This window comes from Talpa europaea (assembly GCF_964194135.1).
Source record: "Talpa europaea genome assembly, chromosome: 12".
Lineage (NCBI taxonomy): Eukaryota > Metazoa > Chordata > Mammalia > Eulipotyphla > Talpidae > Talpa > Talpa europaea.
This window is the reverse complement of record NC_140079.1, coordinates 40,951,499-40,967,135: the sequence shown is the minus strand read 5'-3', so window position 1 is coordinate 40,967,135 and position 15,637 is coordinate 40,951,499. Positions and strand designations below refer to the sequence as shown.

Below are 15,637 nucleotides of genomic sequence, written 5' to 3'. Positions count from 1 at the left end.
CACAGTCCAAGGCATCTCCTTCCTCCAGAACCCAGCCTGGGGGTGGGAGGCAGCCTGTGCCCCCAACAGCAGCATGCAGGCTCCTCTGCTCCTCTTGGCCACATCTGAAACACCTGGAGATCCTGGTCCTCTTAGCAACTCCTTGATGGAAAGCAGAGGGGAAGGGATTCCCCTGGGGCAGGGCAGGCTGGCCCCTGCCAAGTGCTTCTCTCTGCTCTGTCTGGGGGGCCTGAAAGGGACATGAAGGACACTTGCCTGGGGAGGGGATGGGGAGGGAAATATGAGAAAGTGATGACAGGCCCAGGTGAGAGCTGCAATGAAGAATACACATGCACTCACTCATGCACACAAATACATCGGCACATGTGCTCAGTGGCATGCACAGGTACATATGCCTGCACACATACCTGCATCACACGTGTACTTGCATGCACCTACAGGTCTGCTCTAGAGAACTTGGTAGCTGAACTTAGGGTGGGCCTGGGAGCAACTGGGGTTCATCCTGTCTGGTCTCTGTGGGGGCTGCTGGGGAGGGCCAGAGGCGTGTGCCTGATGTGTGTCTGTGTGTGGCTGCTTTATCTAGCTGCAGGGCCCACTCAGTGGTGTTGGGGGGTGACTCCACTGCCTCTGGCCCATGGGGACAGAGAAACCCGAAGCATGGCTGGCTGGCTGCCTTCCCAGCCTGAGAGATGGGCCAGCATGGCTGGCTGTGACGGGCTTCCTGCTGCTGTGCTGTGGTGTCTGCTCGAGGTAGACGGCTGTGCTGTGCCTGGCCTGTCCAGGGTCACACAGGGATCTGGCCTCGCTGCTGGGGACTTGGGAGGGAAGCACCCAGCCTGCATGTAGCTGCCCAGCCCCATCCCCCTGGGCCTCATCTTCACCCCCATCCCAGAACGGAACTGCTGGACCCCAGGAGAGCCCAACCAGTGGCCAATTCCCCCAAGCTTCTAGTGTCAGCTGAAGCCAGGGCTGGGGCGCATTGCATGAGGCAGAGTCCAAGGCCAGGCGCCTGAAGCCACATTGTCCCATCTGTCAGTCTCGTGCCTCTGCCATCTGTTTGTCTCTTGTCTGTCTCCTCTGAGCCCATGGGAGAATGGCCACTAGGCCTGGGGTCACCCATGCACAGGGAACTTTAACCTCTCTTTCCCTCTAACCACTCCCTCCCTCAGGTTCCTCTCCTTGGGCCCTGAAAACTCCATATGCCACCTCTCACGCTCCTTCCTGGCTTTTATATTTATTTTCTTCTTTCTGTTTTTTCTGTGTGCACCATCCCGTGGGGCTGTGACAGAGGAGAAGGGGCCGGCCACGTGGGAATAACCTCAGTGTATGTACCTCGCCCGCCGCCCAGCTCGGCTCCGGCCCCCTCTTCCTGCCCACCCCCCCTCGTGGGAGTCCTGTCATCTCTCGCTGTCCTCAGACCCCACCCTTACGTTGCACCCTCCACCAGGAGCCCCACCCTCTTATGTTGTGTCCTCTGTGTCCCCGTGTGTGATGCCCTGGGGGTGGGGGTGGAAGGGTGGGGTGGGCCAGCCCCACCTTCTCCCTACCCACACCCCTTCTCTTCAAAGCCCCCAAGCCAGGTGGGGCCATCATTCCAAAAAGCCTGACCTGCAGCCCCACCAGGTTCGCTCTTTCTCCGGACTCACTGCCCTAGCACCACCCCTAACTCTCTGGTCCTGCCTTGGGCAGTGCCACCAAAGCTCAGCTGGGCCAGTGTCAGCCCAGAGATGTCGGCCCTGCTTTCCTCTTCTCCTCTCCTGATGGGGGAGAACCACAGACCTTCTCTCTCCAGGGCTTGACCCCAGGGGTGCAGCACATGCAAGCTGTCAGGCTACAGACCAAGGATGAGAAGAGGTCCTCCAGGGCCTCATTGCCAGGGTGGCCCCTCAAGGGCTCCCTCCAGGAGCCAGGCTCAGGCAGTCAGGAAAGCACAACACCAGCAGGCCCAGGAAAACAGCAGGCTGGGTGCTAGACACCTGGCCCAAAGCCAGGCAGCCTGACAGCCATGGAAGGCAGCCGCTTCTCATCCTCCTGGGAGAGCAAGGAGAGCTGAGGGCAGGGCCATGCTGCCCAGTGCACTTTAAAAGGGGGGTTGGGGGAGCTATTCCCTTCTGTGGCCTGCCTATCCCCAGCTGGACTTCGGGGACCATGGACACTGAGATGGATGGATGGATGGATAGGGATGGATCAGACAGGGCCTCCTGGACAGAACCAGGATGAGCCTGGGAGGGGACTGAGGAGTCCTGGGGTTCTGGTCATTCACACACAGGCCCTGGAGGGTCATACTCTGGTCATGGATGACCAATGTGACAGGACAGAGCAGGACCACCTGGTACCAGCCACTGACCCTGGCCTGCTGGCCTGTCCCCTCCCCCCCAGACCATCTCAGACACCAGCCCCATGAAGCGCTCGGCCTCCGTGCTGGGCCCCAAGGCCCGCCGCCTGGACGACTATTCACTGGAGAGGGTGCCACCAGAGGAGAACCAGCGACACCACCAGCGGCGTCGCGACCGCGGCCACCGTGCCTCTGAACGCTCCCTGGGTCGCTATACGGATGTGGACACAGGTGGGCCCAAGTGACCAGAGGCTGTAAGAGGGGACTGAGGGGATAGGAGAAAAGAAGGAGGGAGGGACCGGCAGAGGAATAGGCCTTGTGAAGGACAAGACTGGGAACCCAAGCCAATGCCTGCTGCTGCTCCGGGCCTGGGAACCATCAGGCCCTCTTTGGTGGCACATCCTATGTACACTCCACCCCACCCCTCTCTCACAATCTTCTGTCTGACCCTGCCCGGCTCAGGCTTGGGAACAGATCTGAGCATGACCACCCAGTCCGGGGACCTGCCATCCAAAGAGCGTGACCAGGAGCGGGGCAGACCCAAGGACCGGAAGCACCGGCAGCACCATCACCACCACCACCATCACCACCCACCACCACCAGACAAGGAGCGCTACGCCCCGGAGAGGCCAGACCACTGCCGAGCCAGGGCCCGGGACCAACGCTGGTCCCGCTCTCCCAGTGAGGGCCGAGAACACATGGCACACCGGCAGGTGGGTGTGGCATGAGGCACCATTTGGGTGGAAACCACAGGCCAGGAGAGGAGACTCCACCCCACCCCACCACACAGCCATTCTGGGCAGAGACCCCACTCCCTGCTCTAACAGTCCACCTTGCCCACCGTCAGGCTCGCCAAGCCAGGGTGGGGGTCCCGGGAGGAGGGGTGGACACTGCCCCTGCCACTCTGGCCCCCACTGCCCCCAGCCCCTCTGCCCCCCTGCCTCCCCTCCTGCCCCCCCACTCCCCCCACCCCTCGCAGCTGCTTCCTCTTTGGTTGTGGATCATATTTGAGTTTCTGGCCAGCTCGGTCCTTACGACTCCTGCTGCCCGCTGCCTTTCGCTTTCCTTTAACCCAGCTTCCGTTTTTTGTTTCGATTATGATTTCTGTCCACTGGACGCTTGTGAGTAAATTTTGAAACTTCTGCTATTTTAACCCCGAAACTTACAAAACTCCATTTCTCATTTCTCTTTTCACTTTGTTGTGTTGGTTTTTGACTTCCCCCCCCCCTTGTCTCTCTCACTCCCCCTGTCTCCCCCTCCTCCTCGTCCTCTCCTCCCTGTGGCTGTTGCTTTTCTCCTTTTTTTCCATTCAAATGTCCTGTGTCCCCTCTTTCCCTCTTCCCGGTCCCTCCCCTGTTCTCCTTTGATTTTCCTTCGCCCGCCCTCGCCCTCCCCCACCCCCATGTCTCCTCCCGTCTCCTGGTTGATTTTGTTGTATCTTTTTTTTTGATTTCCTTTGTTTCAATTTTCGTGTAGGGCAGTAGTTCCGTAAGTGGAAGCCCAGCCCCCTCAACATCTGGTACCAGCACTCCGCGGCGGGGACGCCGCCAGCTCCCCCAGACCCCCTCCACCCCCCGGCCACACGTGTCCTATTCCCCAGTGATCCGTAAGGCCGGCGGCTCGGGCCCCGCGCAGCAGCAGCAGCAGCAGCAGCAGCAGCAACCGGCGGCGCGGTCCGGCCGGGCCGTCCCCAGCGGGCCGCGGAGGTACCCGGGCCCGGCGCCCGAGCCTCTGGCGGGGGAGCGGCCCGCCGCAGGGGGCCACGGCAGCAGCCGGTCGCCCGGGGTGGAGCGGAGGGCCCCGGGCGCAGCTCGGAGCGAGTCCCCCAGGGCGTGTCGCCACGGCGGGGCGCGGTGGCCGACCTCTGGCCCGCACGTGCCCGAGGGGCCCCCGGGGCCCCGGCACCACGCTTACTACCGGGGCTCCGACTACGACGAGACCGACGGGCCGGGAGGCGGCGGGGAGGAGCCCCGGGCCGGGCCCTACGACGCGCCGCCCCCCGCGCGGCACGCGTGCTCGGGCGCCACCGCGCGCTCGCCCAGGACTCCCCGGACCGCGGGGCCGGCGTGCGCCTCGCCTTCCCGGCACGGCCGGCGACTCCCCAATGGCTACTACCCGGCCCACGGACTGGCCAGGCCCCGCGGACCGGGCTCCCGGAAAGGCCTGCACGAAGCCTACAGCGAGACTGACGACGACGACTGGTGCTAAGCCCGGGCGAGGTGGCACCCCGCCCGGCCCCCCCACGCACCCCACGCACACGCCCCACGGGGAGGAGCCCGCGGGGCCACCTCGCTGCCACCTGCCCGGCACAGGGAGGCACGGAAGGGCCCAGGGAAGGACCTACAGGACGACCCTGGTTTCTGAAGGGACCGGGGTGGGGACACACCAGGGTGTCCCGCAAAGATCCTCGACAGGAAAAGCCTCTCCTGGGCAGTGATGGCGGCCCCTACCCAGCCCCAAACCCCCACCACCATGGGGGCCCTGGGGGAGGGGGCAGACAAACCACACAGCCAAGGGATTCTAATTAACTCAGCCATTTTTGGAGAACCTTGGGGAAAATGGAAAAAAAAAAAAAACATTTTTAAAAGAAAAAATGGGGAGAAAAAAATAGCTTCTATTGATGAGTTTTATCATCTCAATTGAATCTTTCCTTTCCCTGGTGATGGTGAGCTGGTGGCTCTTGTGTGATGAAGAAGCCTAAAGCAGAAGCGGAACCCAGAGTCCCACACTCACCCCACCAGACACCCAACACACTCGTTCTCAGACACACACAGGAGTGCTTGCTGGTTATACCAAACCCTACTATTACTGCCTGCAGAAATCAATTTAAAAAAAAATTAACAGTTTTAAAAGGACAAAAAAATTAATGATTGAGAAAAGAAGCATTTTTTTCTGACATTTGGTCCTGCTTGAAATAACAAAAGAAAAAACACCACCACCGATTTCCTTTGCTTCTTTTTTCCTTTTTCCTACCTTGTTTGAAAACTGTGGGCTTGGGACTGTGAATTATTGCATGACATTCAAAAAGAAAAAAAAATAAAAAAGTTGAATCAAAGGGCCTTTGGTTGGAGTGGTCTTTATCCTACTGCAAAGCACTCCCCAGGCCTCTTTGGGGGAACCATGGAAGGAGGCTCTTTGAACATGTTTGAAAGTGGCTAAGAATTAGAAAGTTGTAGATCCACACCCATCTGCTCTTTGCAATGTCTGGTTTTTGTCCCCAGGAACCAAGGCAGATAACTTCCATCCCTCACAGAGTTCAGTGGAGAGAACTCTTGGTCCATTCTCTGTTAGGCCAGCTGAGGAAAAGCAAGACTGAAGATACTAGACAGTTCCTTGCCAGCTGTCCCAGCTAGGGTACTGGGCAGTGTACCCTGTGCCACCCCCTGCCTCCTACCAGGTCTCCCACAGTCTACCTGCTGCAGGTTCTGCAGTCCAAGGTCTACCTGTGAGCAACCATCTGAATGAGAAACCATCCTGATGTCTGTTCTACATGACCAAGCTGGGGGAGCCCCAGGAAGCACCTGTGGAGCCCCAAACTTCAAAATTCCTATTGGCAACACCCCCAGGGTATTGGGGTTCAGGGCCCCCATGTCCAGACAGCTTCCTTCCTTCCCCTGTAGAAGGTGAGCCCTGCTCCTGCTCATCCCCCTACCAAAAGCTGCTTCTGAGAGGCTCTTCCCTAAAACACTGCGTAGACTTTCCTATGATGCCCCTCAATTTCCACACATCCCCTCTGGAACTTACGGGGAATTCTAGAAGTCAAAGATCAGGGCAACCCAAGAGTGGTAAGGAATGATCATAGCCAGTTCAAGGTGGCAGCAACATATCTGAGGTACAGGTGGGGGCAGGGTTCTTATGAAGGCACAGCCTGTCCTCCCTTCACCTTCATCCTCACCCAGTATGCTGTCCCCTACCACATCATACCTGCCCATACACCCCCATTCCAACCTTCTACAAGTCACCCTCCAAGATAGTAGAAGACCCCCCAAGCCCAGGGCCTTAATTCCCTGCCTATTCTGTGACTGCTTCAGTGAATACGGTCTATAGCCATAAAACTGTAGGCTAGCAGATTAGATGTCAGGGGACTGCATCAATTCAGACAAACAAAAAGCCGGTTATATTTCTTGTTGGAGTGAAAGGCAGCTTTTGATCCCTTTCATCTGAAAAAACAGCTTCTGGTTCTCCTTAGAAAAGACTTCAGAGAATCCCAACAAATCTGCAGACAAGGAGATTGGGGTGCTGTCAACAGAAGAGGGGAGATTGGAGGCCAGAGAAGGAGGGTAACCATAGACATCTACCACACCCCAATTTTGGAGTCAGTCATCTTGAGACTTGGCACTACCACCTTGCCTTAACCTCTTCCCAACTCAGCTCACTGGCTGTGTGGCCTTAAAAAAGTGGCTTAAGGGCCTCCCCGGTGACACAGCATGTTGAGCACAGCATTGTGAAGCTGTCCGCAGCCTCTGCAGAGCAAGTTTGATTCCCAGGGAGATTCCCACATGGTGCGGCAGACCTCTCCTGTCATGCCCGCTGCTACCCTCAGCAGTTCTTTCAGTCTGTCTGCCTGTTCTGCTCCCCGCTCTGTCTCTGGTGAATCGTCGCACCCTCCCGCACCACTGGCCTGTACCCCAGCTATTGTATAAATAAAAAATAATAAAATCTTTTTTAAAAAAAAGTGGCTTAACCTCTCCATGCCTCTTCTCCCATCTGTAAAATGGAAATAATAATAGGGATGTTTGTGGATATTAAATGCATTATATGTCAGCATTCAGCAAACATTTTCTTTAAGGATCAGAGAGTAAATATTTTCAGCTTTGTGGCCGAGATGGTGTCTGTCACATTTCTTTAAATCTGCCTTTATACCTGGACAGTAACCACAAATGATATGTACATGGATGTACGTAACTGTGTTCCAATAAAACTTTATTTATAAAAATGGGCAGTGGGGGGCCTCCCTGGTGGCCTAGGGGCTAAGTCCCAGCACTGTCACCACTATGGCCTGAGTTCAATCCTGGCCAGGGAGCTAGCCCACACATGGCGTGGAAGACCTCTCCTGTCTCAACAGCTGCTCCCCTCAGCAGTGTATTTCAGTGGATCTGCCTATTCTGCTCCCCACTCTGTCTCTGGCGAATCCTCTCATCCCCTGCACCTCTGGCCTACACCTCAGTTCTTGTATGCATAAATAAATAAAAATAAACCTTTAAAAATAGAGAAAAAATAATAATGGCATCTCAGAAGCAATCTGTCCAATAAAAAACTGAAGAGGTTTTTTTTTTTTAATAATAAATTTTATTGTTATATTCCCCATACAATTGCAGCCCCCCCATTCTGACCCCAATCCCTCCCCTCCCGCCCCCGCCCCCCTAAAAGTGTCTCTGGTTCATAGTTTTTTGTTGATTTTGATTTTCACTTTCTTATAGTTATTCATTTTCCTGGTCCCTTATTTAAGTTTTCTAGATTCCTGCTATGAGTGAGACCATCCGGTATTTTTCTTTTTCTTTTTGGCTTATTTCGCTGAGCATGATCCCTTCCAGCGCCATCCATGTTGCAGCAAATTGCATGTGTTTATCTTTTTTGAATGCTGAGTAATATTCCATGGTATATATGGACCACATCTTCTTGATCCAGTCATCTATTTTTGGGCATTTGGGTTGTTTCCAAAGCTTAGCTATTGTAAACAGTGCTGCTATAAACATAGGGGTGCAGGTGTTCTTTGGAATTGATGTTTCTGTGTCCTTTGGGTAAATACCTAGGAGTGGAATTGCTGGATCATATGGAAGCTCTATGTTTAGTAGGTCCAGAAATCTCCACACAGCTTTCCACAGTGGTTGGACCAGTTTGCACTCCCACCAACAGTGTAGAAGAGTTCCTTTTTCTCCACACCCTCGCCAGCATTTGTTGTTGCTAGTTTTTTTAATATGTGCCATTCTCACTGGTGTAAGATGGTATCTCATGGTAGTTTTGATTTGCATTTCCCTGATGGCAAGTGATGTTGAACATTTTTTCATATGCCTGTTGGCCATTTGCATTTCCTCTTCAGAGAAGTTTCTTTTTAGCTTGAAGAGGTTTTTAACTTCCTAACCAAGTAGCCTGACCAATTACAACTTCCAGGCCAGCTGACTGCCCAAGATGTTTGTCTGATCGCTGACAAACATCCATCACTACCACTACCCACCAGGAAACAATCAAAAGCTGGTGAGAAGGCAGTGCCAGCCAATAAACCAGAGCACATGTACCCATATAATTTCCTCTGGAGGCAGGGTAGCTGCAGTATCTGTCTACCAGAAAATGAGATCTGCACTGGAAGCCCCCACAATCACTGGACCCAAAGGCTAAGCCTGTGGCTGAGTGCTGGAAAGCTGGACCCCAGGCCTTCATGGCCCACACCTTTGCCCCAGAGCAAGGATAAGTTGCCCAGATGATGTGGGGTAGAAGGAATCAGGGGAGACAGGGAATCAGGGAGACAGAAGAGGGCTTAACTTAGCCCCCGATCTCGTGGCCCCTCAGCCCCTGGCCTGGGCTGCGTCATCTGGAAACCTGGAGAAGTTGGCAAGGAAATAGGCTAAGTGCCAAGTATGCGATGCAAATCCCTGGGCAACTCCATTCTTGGGAAGCAGGGGCCCAAGAGACCCCGACTCCATTTTATTTTTTTTTAAGATTTATTTATTTATGCATACAAAACAGGGGTGAAGGCCAGAGGTGTGGGGGGGTGAGAGGATTCACCAGAGAAAGAGTAGGGAACAGAACAGGAAGTTTGACTGAAATACAATGCTGAGGGGAGCAGCAGGCAAGTCAGGAGAGGTCTGCTGTGCCATGTGGGTATCTCCCTGGGCAGGGATCGAACTTGCACTGCAGTGGCTGCAGATAACTTCACAGTGCTGCTCTCAACCCCTTGGACCACCTGGGAGGCCACTATAGCACCTTCTTAAAGGGAAATTTATCCACTGCTTTGAAGTAGAAAAGGTGACGGCAGAGAAAGAACTCTTTCTGCATCTGTTGATTCTGGACTCAAAATAACCCTTAGGACAAAGTGGGGGGTGTTGGGAATGGCATATTCTGAACCCCTCAGCTCCATCAAAGGATTGGGGATGTGGTGATGGATGGGTGACCACACTGTACCCCAGGGTAAGTGGGAGAACCAGATTTGTGCAGTGCCAGCTAGAGCACCCCAACTGCAGGGCTGATGGCTCCTCAGGAACCTGGGGATGCGCTAGGATAAAAACCTGATTTTAGGGAAGCAACCATTGGAAGACAAGGGGACAGGAAACTCAGCCAATGGACACTGTTTATGTCACTGTGCCTCACCAGCAAAACCAGTGGTTAAAGTCAGTGCTATCAAGCTACTGCCAAGCACTGAGGCACAAGTTCGATCCCCAGCTAGGGAGGGGACCCACATGGTGCAGCAGGCCTCTCCTGTCTTGCCCGTTGCTCCCCTCAGCAGTATATTTCAGTCAATAGGCCTGTTCTGCTGCCCGCTCTGTCTCTGGTGAATCCTTTCACCCTCTGCACCTCTGGCCTGTACCCCAGTTCTTGTATGCATAAATAAATCTTAAAAAAAAAAAGACTATAGAAACAAATGAACACAATCTGAGATATTTAAAACAACAGAAATATATTCTCTCCCAATTCAGGAAGCCAGAAGTCTGAAATTGGAGGCATCTGCAGAGTAGACTCCCACTAAGGGCTCTGAAGGAGAATCTGCCCGCTGCTTCTTCCAGCTTCTGGCAGCTGCTTGATAGGCCCACAATCCTTGCTGTTCCTTGGCTTATGGTTACATCACTTCTGTCGCTGCCTGTCTTCATATGGCCTTGCTCCCTGTGTCTCTGTATGTGTCCTCTTCTGTCTCATAGGAGGACACTGCCACTAGTTTTGGCCCTCCTCCAGCACTCAATGTGATCCCGTCTCCATCCTCACCTTAGTTACATCTACAAAAACCTTATTTCCAAATAAGGCTCCCATGGTCTAATATGAACTGTATTTGTTTTTTGTCCTCGATTCCTGGAACAAAGACCCTAAAACCCTGTGAATTTCCTGTACCATAAGAGTGTCTTTTGTCATTCATAAGGAACCCCTTTTGAACACAGGAGAGTTTGTGCTAATGAGGTGACTTAGGGTAGGGTCTCTAGGTAGTTTTAGGATGGGGGCAGTCACCAGAGAGACCTAGTGATTAGAGAGTTGGAGCTTTCAGACCCACCTCCCACTCTGGGGAAGGCAGTGGGGCTAGAGATTGCATCATAAAAACAAAGGTGATGTCATTTTGATGAGATGATGGGTTCAGTGAGCAGGATCCTTGGGTTGCCTCTGAGAAGTTTCAGCAGATCTCCCCTTTCAGTGGGGCACAGTGAGTTTACCCAGAGACAAAGACTTTGGCACAGACAAAGGCAGGTGGAAGTTACATTTTAAAAGGACAGGTTTGTTAGGAAAAGAGAAGGAGAAGACACTGGCACAGACAAGTGGGCAGAAAAAGCTGCATTTAAAAGGATAGGTTTGTTTAAAGATGGTTGCGTAGACACAGGCGGGCAGTCTTGGGATGGAGAGCTGCATATTTTGCCAGGGTGGGAATTGTTCTACTACCGTTAAGAGCAGGGTTCATTCCTTTTTGAAGTTGTTAAATATTATTAAATTAATCATTTCTAGGATGTGATCAGGTTAATTTGTAAAGACCCATTATTCTCTATACTGGGCTCAATCTCTATATCCCCACCTCTGGTCTGTGCCTACAGATATTTTCGGGGTGTTTTATTTAGCTTGATTTATTTATTTAAATTTTGTTTTATTTTATATATATTTTACATCATTCTTCCTTTTTTGTACAATGCTTGCTTTCTCCTCTCAGGTGTAGTCCCTGAAAAATTCCCATCACCAATTCACCTGTGTACCATCACCATAGTCCCTTGTGTAAGAATACATTCCCTCCCCTGTTTTGATCCCTCTCCCTCCCCATCCCATACAGAGTGTCTCTGATTAATAGTTTCCTGTTAATTTTGTTTTTTAATTTAGTATAATTATTTTGGTTCCCCTACATTACTCCTATAAGTGAAAATATCTGATTTTTTTTCTCTTTTCTTCCTGGCTTATTTCACTGAGCATAATCCCTTCCAGTTCCATTCACGTTGCTTCGAAGGGCATGAATTTATCTTTTTTGATTGCTGAATAGTATTCCATCGTGTATATGCACCACATCTTCTTGATCCAGTCATCTATTTTCAACAGCCTGCACCACCAGGGAGGCCCTGGGGGATGTGTCTTTAAAGACGTTACTGAGGGCCTCCCTGGTGGCTCAAGGGGTTAAGATGCAACCTATGAAGTTATCCGCAGCCGCTGAAGCATGTGTTCGATCCCCGGCCAGGGAGCTACCCACATGGCACAGCTGACCTCTCCTGACTTGCCTGCTGCTCCCCTCAGCAGTGTATTTCCATCAGTCTGCCTGTTCTGTTCCCCAGTCTGTCTCTGGTGAATACTATCACCCTCCACACCTCTCCTGTACCCCAGTTCTTATGTGCATAAATAAATAAATCTTAAAAAAAAAAAAGATGTTGGGCCTACCCTGGTGGCGCAGCGATTGAGCGCTGGGCTGCAAGGCTGCCCGCAGCCTCTGCAGCGCCTGTTCATTCCCTGGCCGCCGGCGAGGGTCCCACAAAAAAAAAAAAAAAAAAAAAAAAAGATGTTACTGAGATGTATGTCATGTAGTTTTTTGCCTATATTTTCTTCTATATAATTTATAGTTTTGGGTCTTATACCCAAGTCTTTTATCCATTTCAAGTTGTTTTTTGTACATGGTGTGAAGTAGTAGTCTAGCTTCATTTTTTGCATGTAGCAGTTCAGTTTTCCCAGTACTATTTATTGATCAAACTATTCATGTTCCATTGCATATTCTTTGCACACTTGTCAAAGATTGGTTGTCCATAAACATGTGGGTTTATTTCTGGATTTTCTATTTGGTTCTATTTGGTCTGTGTGTCTATTTTATTCCAGTACCATACAGTTTTAATTATTATGGCTTTGTAGTATAGTTTGAAGTCGGGAGTGTGATACCTCCATTCTTCTTCTTTTTGGTCAGGAGAGCTTTGTCTATTCAAGATTTTTTGTGGTTCTATATTCATTTCATCAATATTTGTTCCATCTCTTTGAAGAATGTCATTGAAATGTTTATTGGAAGAGCTTTGTAAATTGCTTTCAATAGGATGGCCATTTTGATAATGTTAGTTCTACTAATCCATGAACAGGGGATGTCTTTCCATTTCTTTGTGTCTTCTTCTATTTCTTTTAACCAAGTTTTATAAGTTTCTTTGTATAGATCCTTCAGGTCTTTTGTTAGGTATATTCCCAGGTATTTGATTTTTTTTTTGTTTCAGTTATAAAATGGATGGTTTTCTTGATTTCTACTTCATATTGATTGTTTACATATAGGAAGACTACTGATTTTTATGCGTTGATTTTGCATCCTGCTAATTTACTAAACTGGTTGACTATTTTTTTGTTTGTTTGTTTATTTATTTATACAAGCACTGGTTACAGCCAGAAGCGCGGGAGGGTGAGAGAACTCACCAGAGCCAGAGCGCGGAGCAGAGCAGGCAGAAGGACCGAAGCACACTGCCGAGGGGAGCAGCGGGCGGCAGGAGAGGTCTGCGCGCCATGCGGAACCCTCCTCAGGTGGCCGGGGAGCAGCCGGGGATCAAACCAGTGCTGCAGAGGCTGCAGGCAGCTTCACAACCCAGAGCTCAACCGCTGCGCCACGGGGGAGGTCCTGGTTGACTATTTTAATTAGTTTTTTGCAGAGTTTTTAGGGTTCTCTATGTATATTATTGTGTCATCTGCAAATAGTTGTAGTTTTACTTCTTCTTTTCCTATTTGGATTCCTTATATGTCATTCTCTTGTCTTATTGCTCTGGCTAGGACTTCTAGTATTATACTGAAAAGCAGTGGTGAGAGTAGACATCCTTGTGTTGTTCCAGATCTTAAGGGAAAGGCTCTCAGCTTTTCATGATTGAGAATGATATTGGTTATGGGGTTGACATATATTGTCTCTATTATGCTAGGTATGTTCCTTTTATCCCAAGAATTTCAAGGGCCTTCATCACAAATGGATGTTGAACTTTGTCAAATACTTTCTCAGTATCTATTGATATGATCATATGATTTTTATTTGTCTTTTTGTTGATGTGTTGGATCACATTAATTGATTTTCAGGTGTTGAACCATCCTTGTGCCCCTGGAATAAGTCCTTCTTGATCATGGTGAAGTATCTTTTTGATGCATGCTGGATTCTGTTGGCTAAGATTTTATTGAGGATTTTTGCATCAGTGTTCATTAAAGAGACTGGCCTGTGTTTTCTTTTTGTGTACAGTCCTTGTTTGGTTTTGGTATTAACGTAATGTTGGCTTCATAAAATGTATTTGGTAGTAATCCTTCCTTTTTGAAATCCTTCAGTTTTTGCAAGAGTTTGTGTAGAATAGGAATTAGTTCGTTTCTGAATGTTTGGTAGAATTCATTTATGAAGCTGTCTGATCCCGGCCTTTTATTTTGGGGGAGGATTTTGATTACTGTTTCAATTTTACTGCTTGTAATTGGTCTGTTTTGATGTTCTATTTCTTCTTTATCTAGCTTTAGATGATTATATAGTTCTAGGAATTTGTCCATCTCTTTTGTATTGTTGAACTTATTTGCATATAACTCTTCATAGTAATCTCTGATTATTCTTTTGATTTCTGCTGTGTCTGTTGTAATTTCTCCTCTTTCATTTATGATCCTATTTTTTTGTGCTTTCTCACATTTTTTTCCTCATGAGCCTGCCTACCAGTTTGTCTATTTTGTTTTATTTTTTCAAAGAACCAACCTTTGGTTTCATTGATCTTTTTTTTTTTTGATTGATTGATTGATTTATACAAGAACCAGGGTATAGTCCAGATGCACAGGAGGGTGAGAAGATTCACCAGAGACAGAGGGGGAACAGAACAGGCAGACTGACGAAATACACTGCTGAGGGGAACAGCAGGCGAGACAGGAGAGGTCTGCCGTGCCAGGTGGAACCCTTGCCAGCTGGGATCAAACTGGCACTGCCGAGGCTGAGGACAGCTGCGCTCAACCACCTCTGCTACAAGGGAAGGCCGGTTTCATTGATCTTTTGGATTGTTTTCTTAATTTCTATTTCATTTATTTCTGCTTTGATTTTTATTATTTCGTTTCTTCTACTGGCTTTTAGGTTTCTTTGTTCTTATTTTTCCTGTTCTTTAAGGTTAGAGATGAGGTTGTTTCTTTGAGTTCTCGCTTGTTTCTTGATGTGAGCCTGAATTGCTGTATATTTTCTTCTTATTACTGCTTTTGCTATGTCCCATACATTTAGGAAATTGGTGTCCTCCTTGCTGTTCAACTCAATGTATTTTTTAATTTCTAATTTGATCTCCTCATTGACCCAATGGTCTTCCAGTAGTGTGGGTTTCAATATCCATGAGGTAGGAGGGTTCTTTGCTTTCTTTTCATGGTTTATTTCTAGTTTAATGCCTTTATGGTCAGAGAAGATAGTTGGTATGATTTTAGTATAGTATATCTGTTGATATTTGTCTTGTGTCCTAGTATGTGATCGATCCTGGAGAATGATCCATGTGCACTTGAGAAAAATGTATACTCAGATTTTTGGGGGGGTACAGTGTCCTATACATGTCTATGGTGCAGTGTCCTATAGATATCTAGATAAAAGCCCATGAAGTCTAGATCCTTTTTTAGAGCTCTAGTGTCCTTATTTTTTGTCTCATTGGTCTGTCCATTGGCAAGAGTGGTGTGTTGAAGTCTCCTACTACATATGTATTTTGTCTAATGTCTGTTTTCAGATATCATAATTGTCGATATAATTTGGTGCTCCTTTATTTGATGAGTATATGTTGATGAGTGTTATGTCTTCCTGATGTATTGTCCCCTTAATCATAATGAAGTGACCATATATGTCTTGTTTTACTTTTTTTAGTTTGAAGTTTATTTTATCTGATACAAGTGTAGCTGTTCTTGCCTTCTTTTTTGGTCCATTACCTTGTACAATTACTTTCCAACCTTTTACTTTCAATCTGTGTTTCTCTTTTGTAGTTAAATGTGTTTCCTATAGACAGAAAAAGATTGGGTTCTGTTTTTTTAATCCAGCCTGCTACTCTGTGTCTTTTTATTGATGAGTTAATGTTGATACATTGGCATCCATATTAGCCATTGTGTTTGTCTTTTTGTGATTTTATGCCTTATTCCATTTTTTTTTAAGATTTATTTATTTATGCATACAAGAGCCGGGGTACAGGCCAGAGGTGTGGGGGGGTAGTG

General features: G+C 49.0%; 1 protein-coding gene across 4 annotated transcripts in view; it reads left to right on the top strand.

Moving 5' to 3' along the window:
* Positions 1–5,502, top strand: part of CACNA1A (calcium voltage-gated channel subunit alpha1 A) — a 216,632-nt gene extending 211,130 nt beyond the window's left edge. For all 4 annotated transcript variants that reach the window (XM_084251359.1, XM_084251358.1, XM_084251357.1 and 1 more), the window contains 4 exons: positions 1,289–1,324; positions 2,380–2,566; positions 2,798–3,048; positions 3,812–5,502. In XM_084251359.1, the coding sequence (XP_084107485.1) occupies positions 1,289–1,324; positions 2,380–2,566; positions 2,798–3,048; positions 3,812–4,543 (1,206 nt within the window). In that variant the 3' untranslated portion in view covers positions 4,544–5,502. The remainder of the gene's footprint in view (positions 1–1,288; positions 1,325–2,379; positions 2,567–2,797; positions 3,049–3,811) is intronic.
* Positions 5,503–15,637: the final 10,135 nt, after the last annotated feature.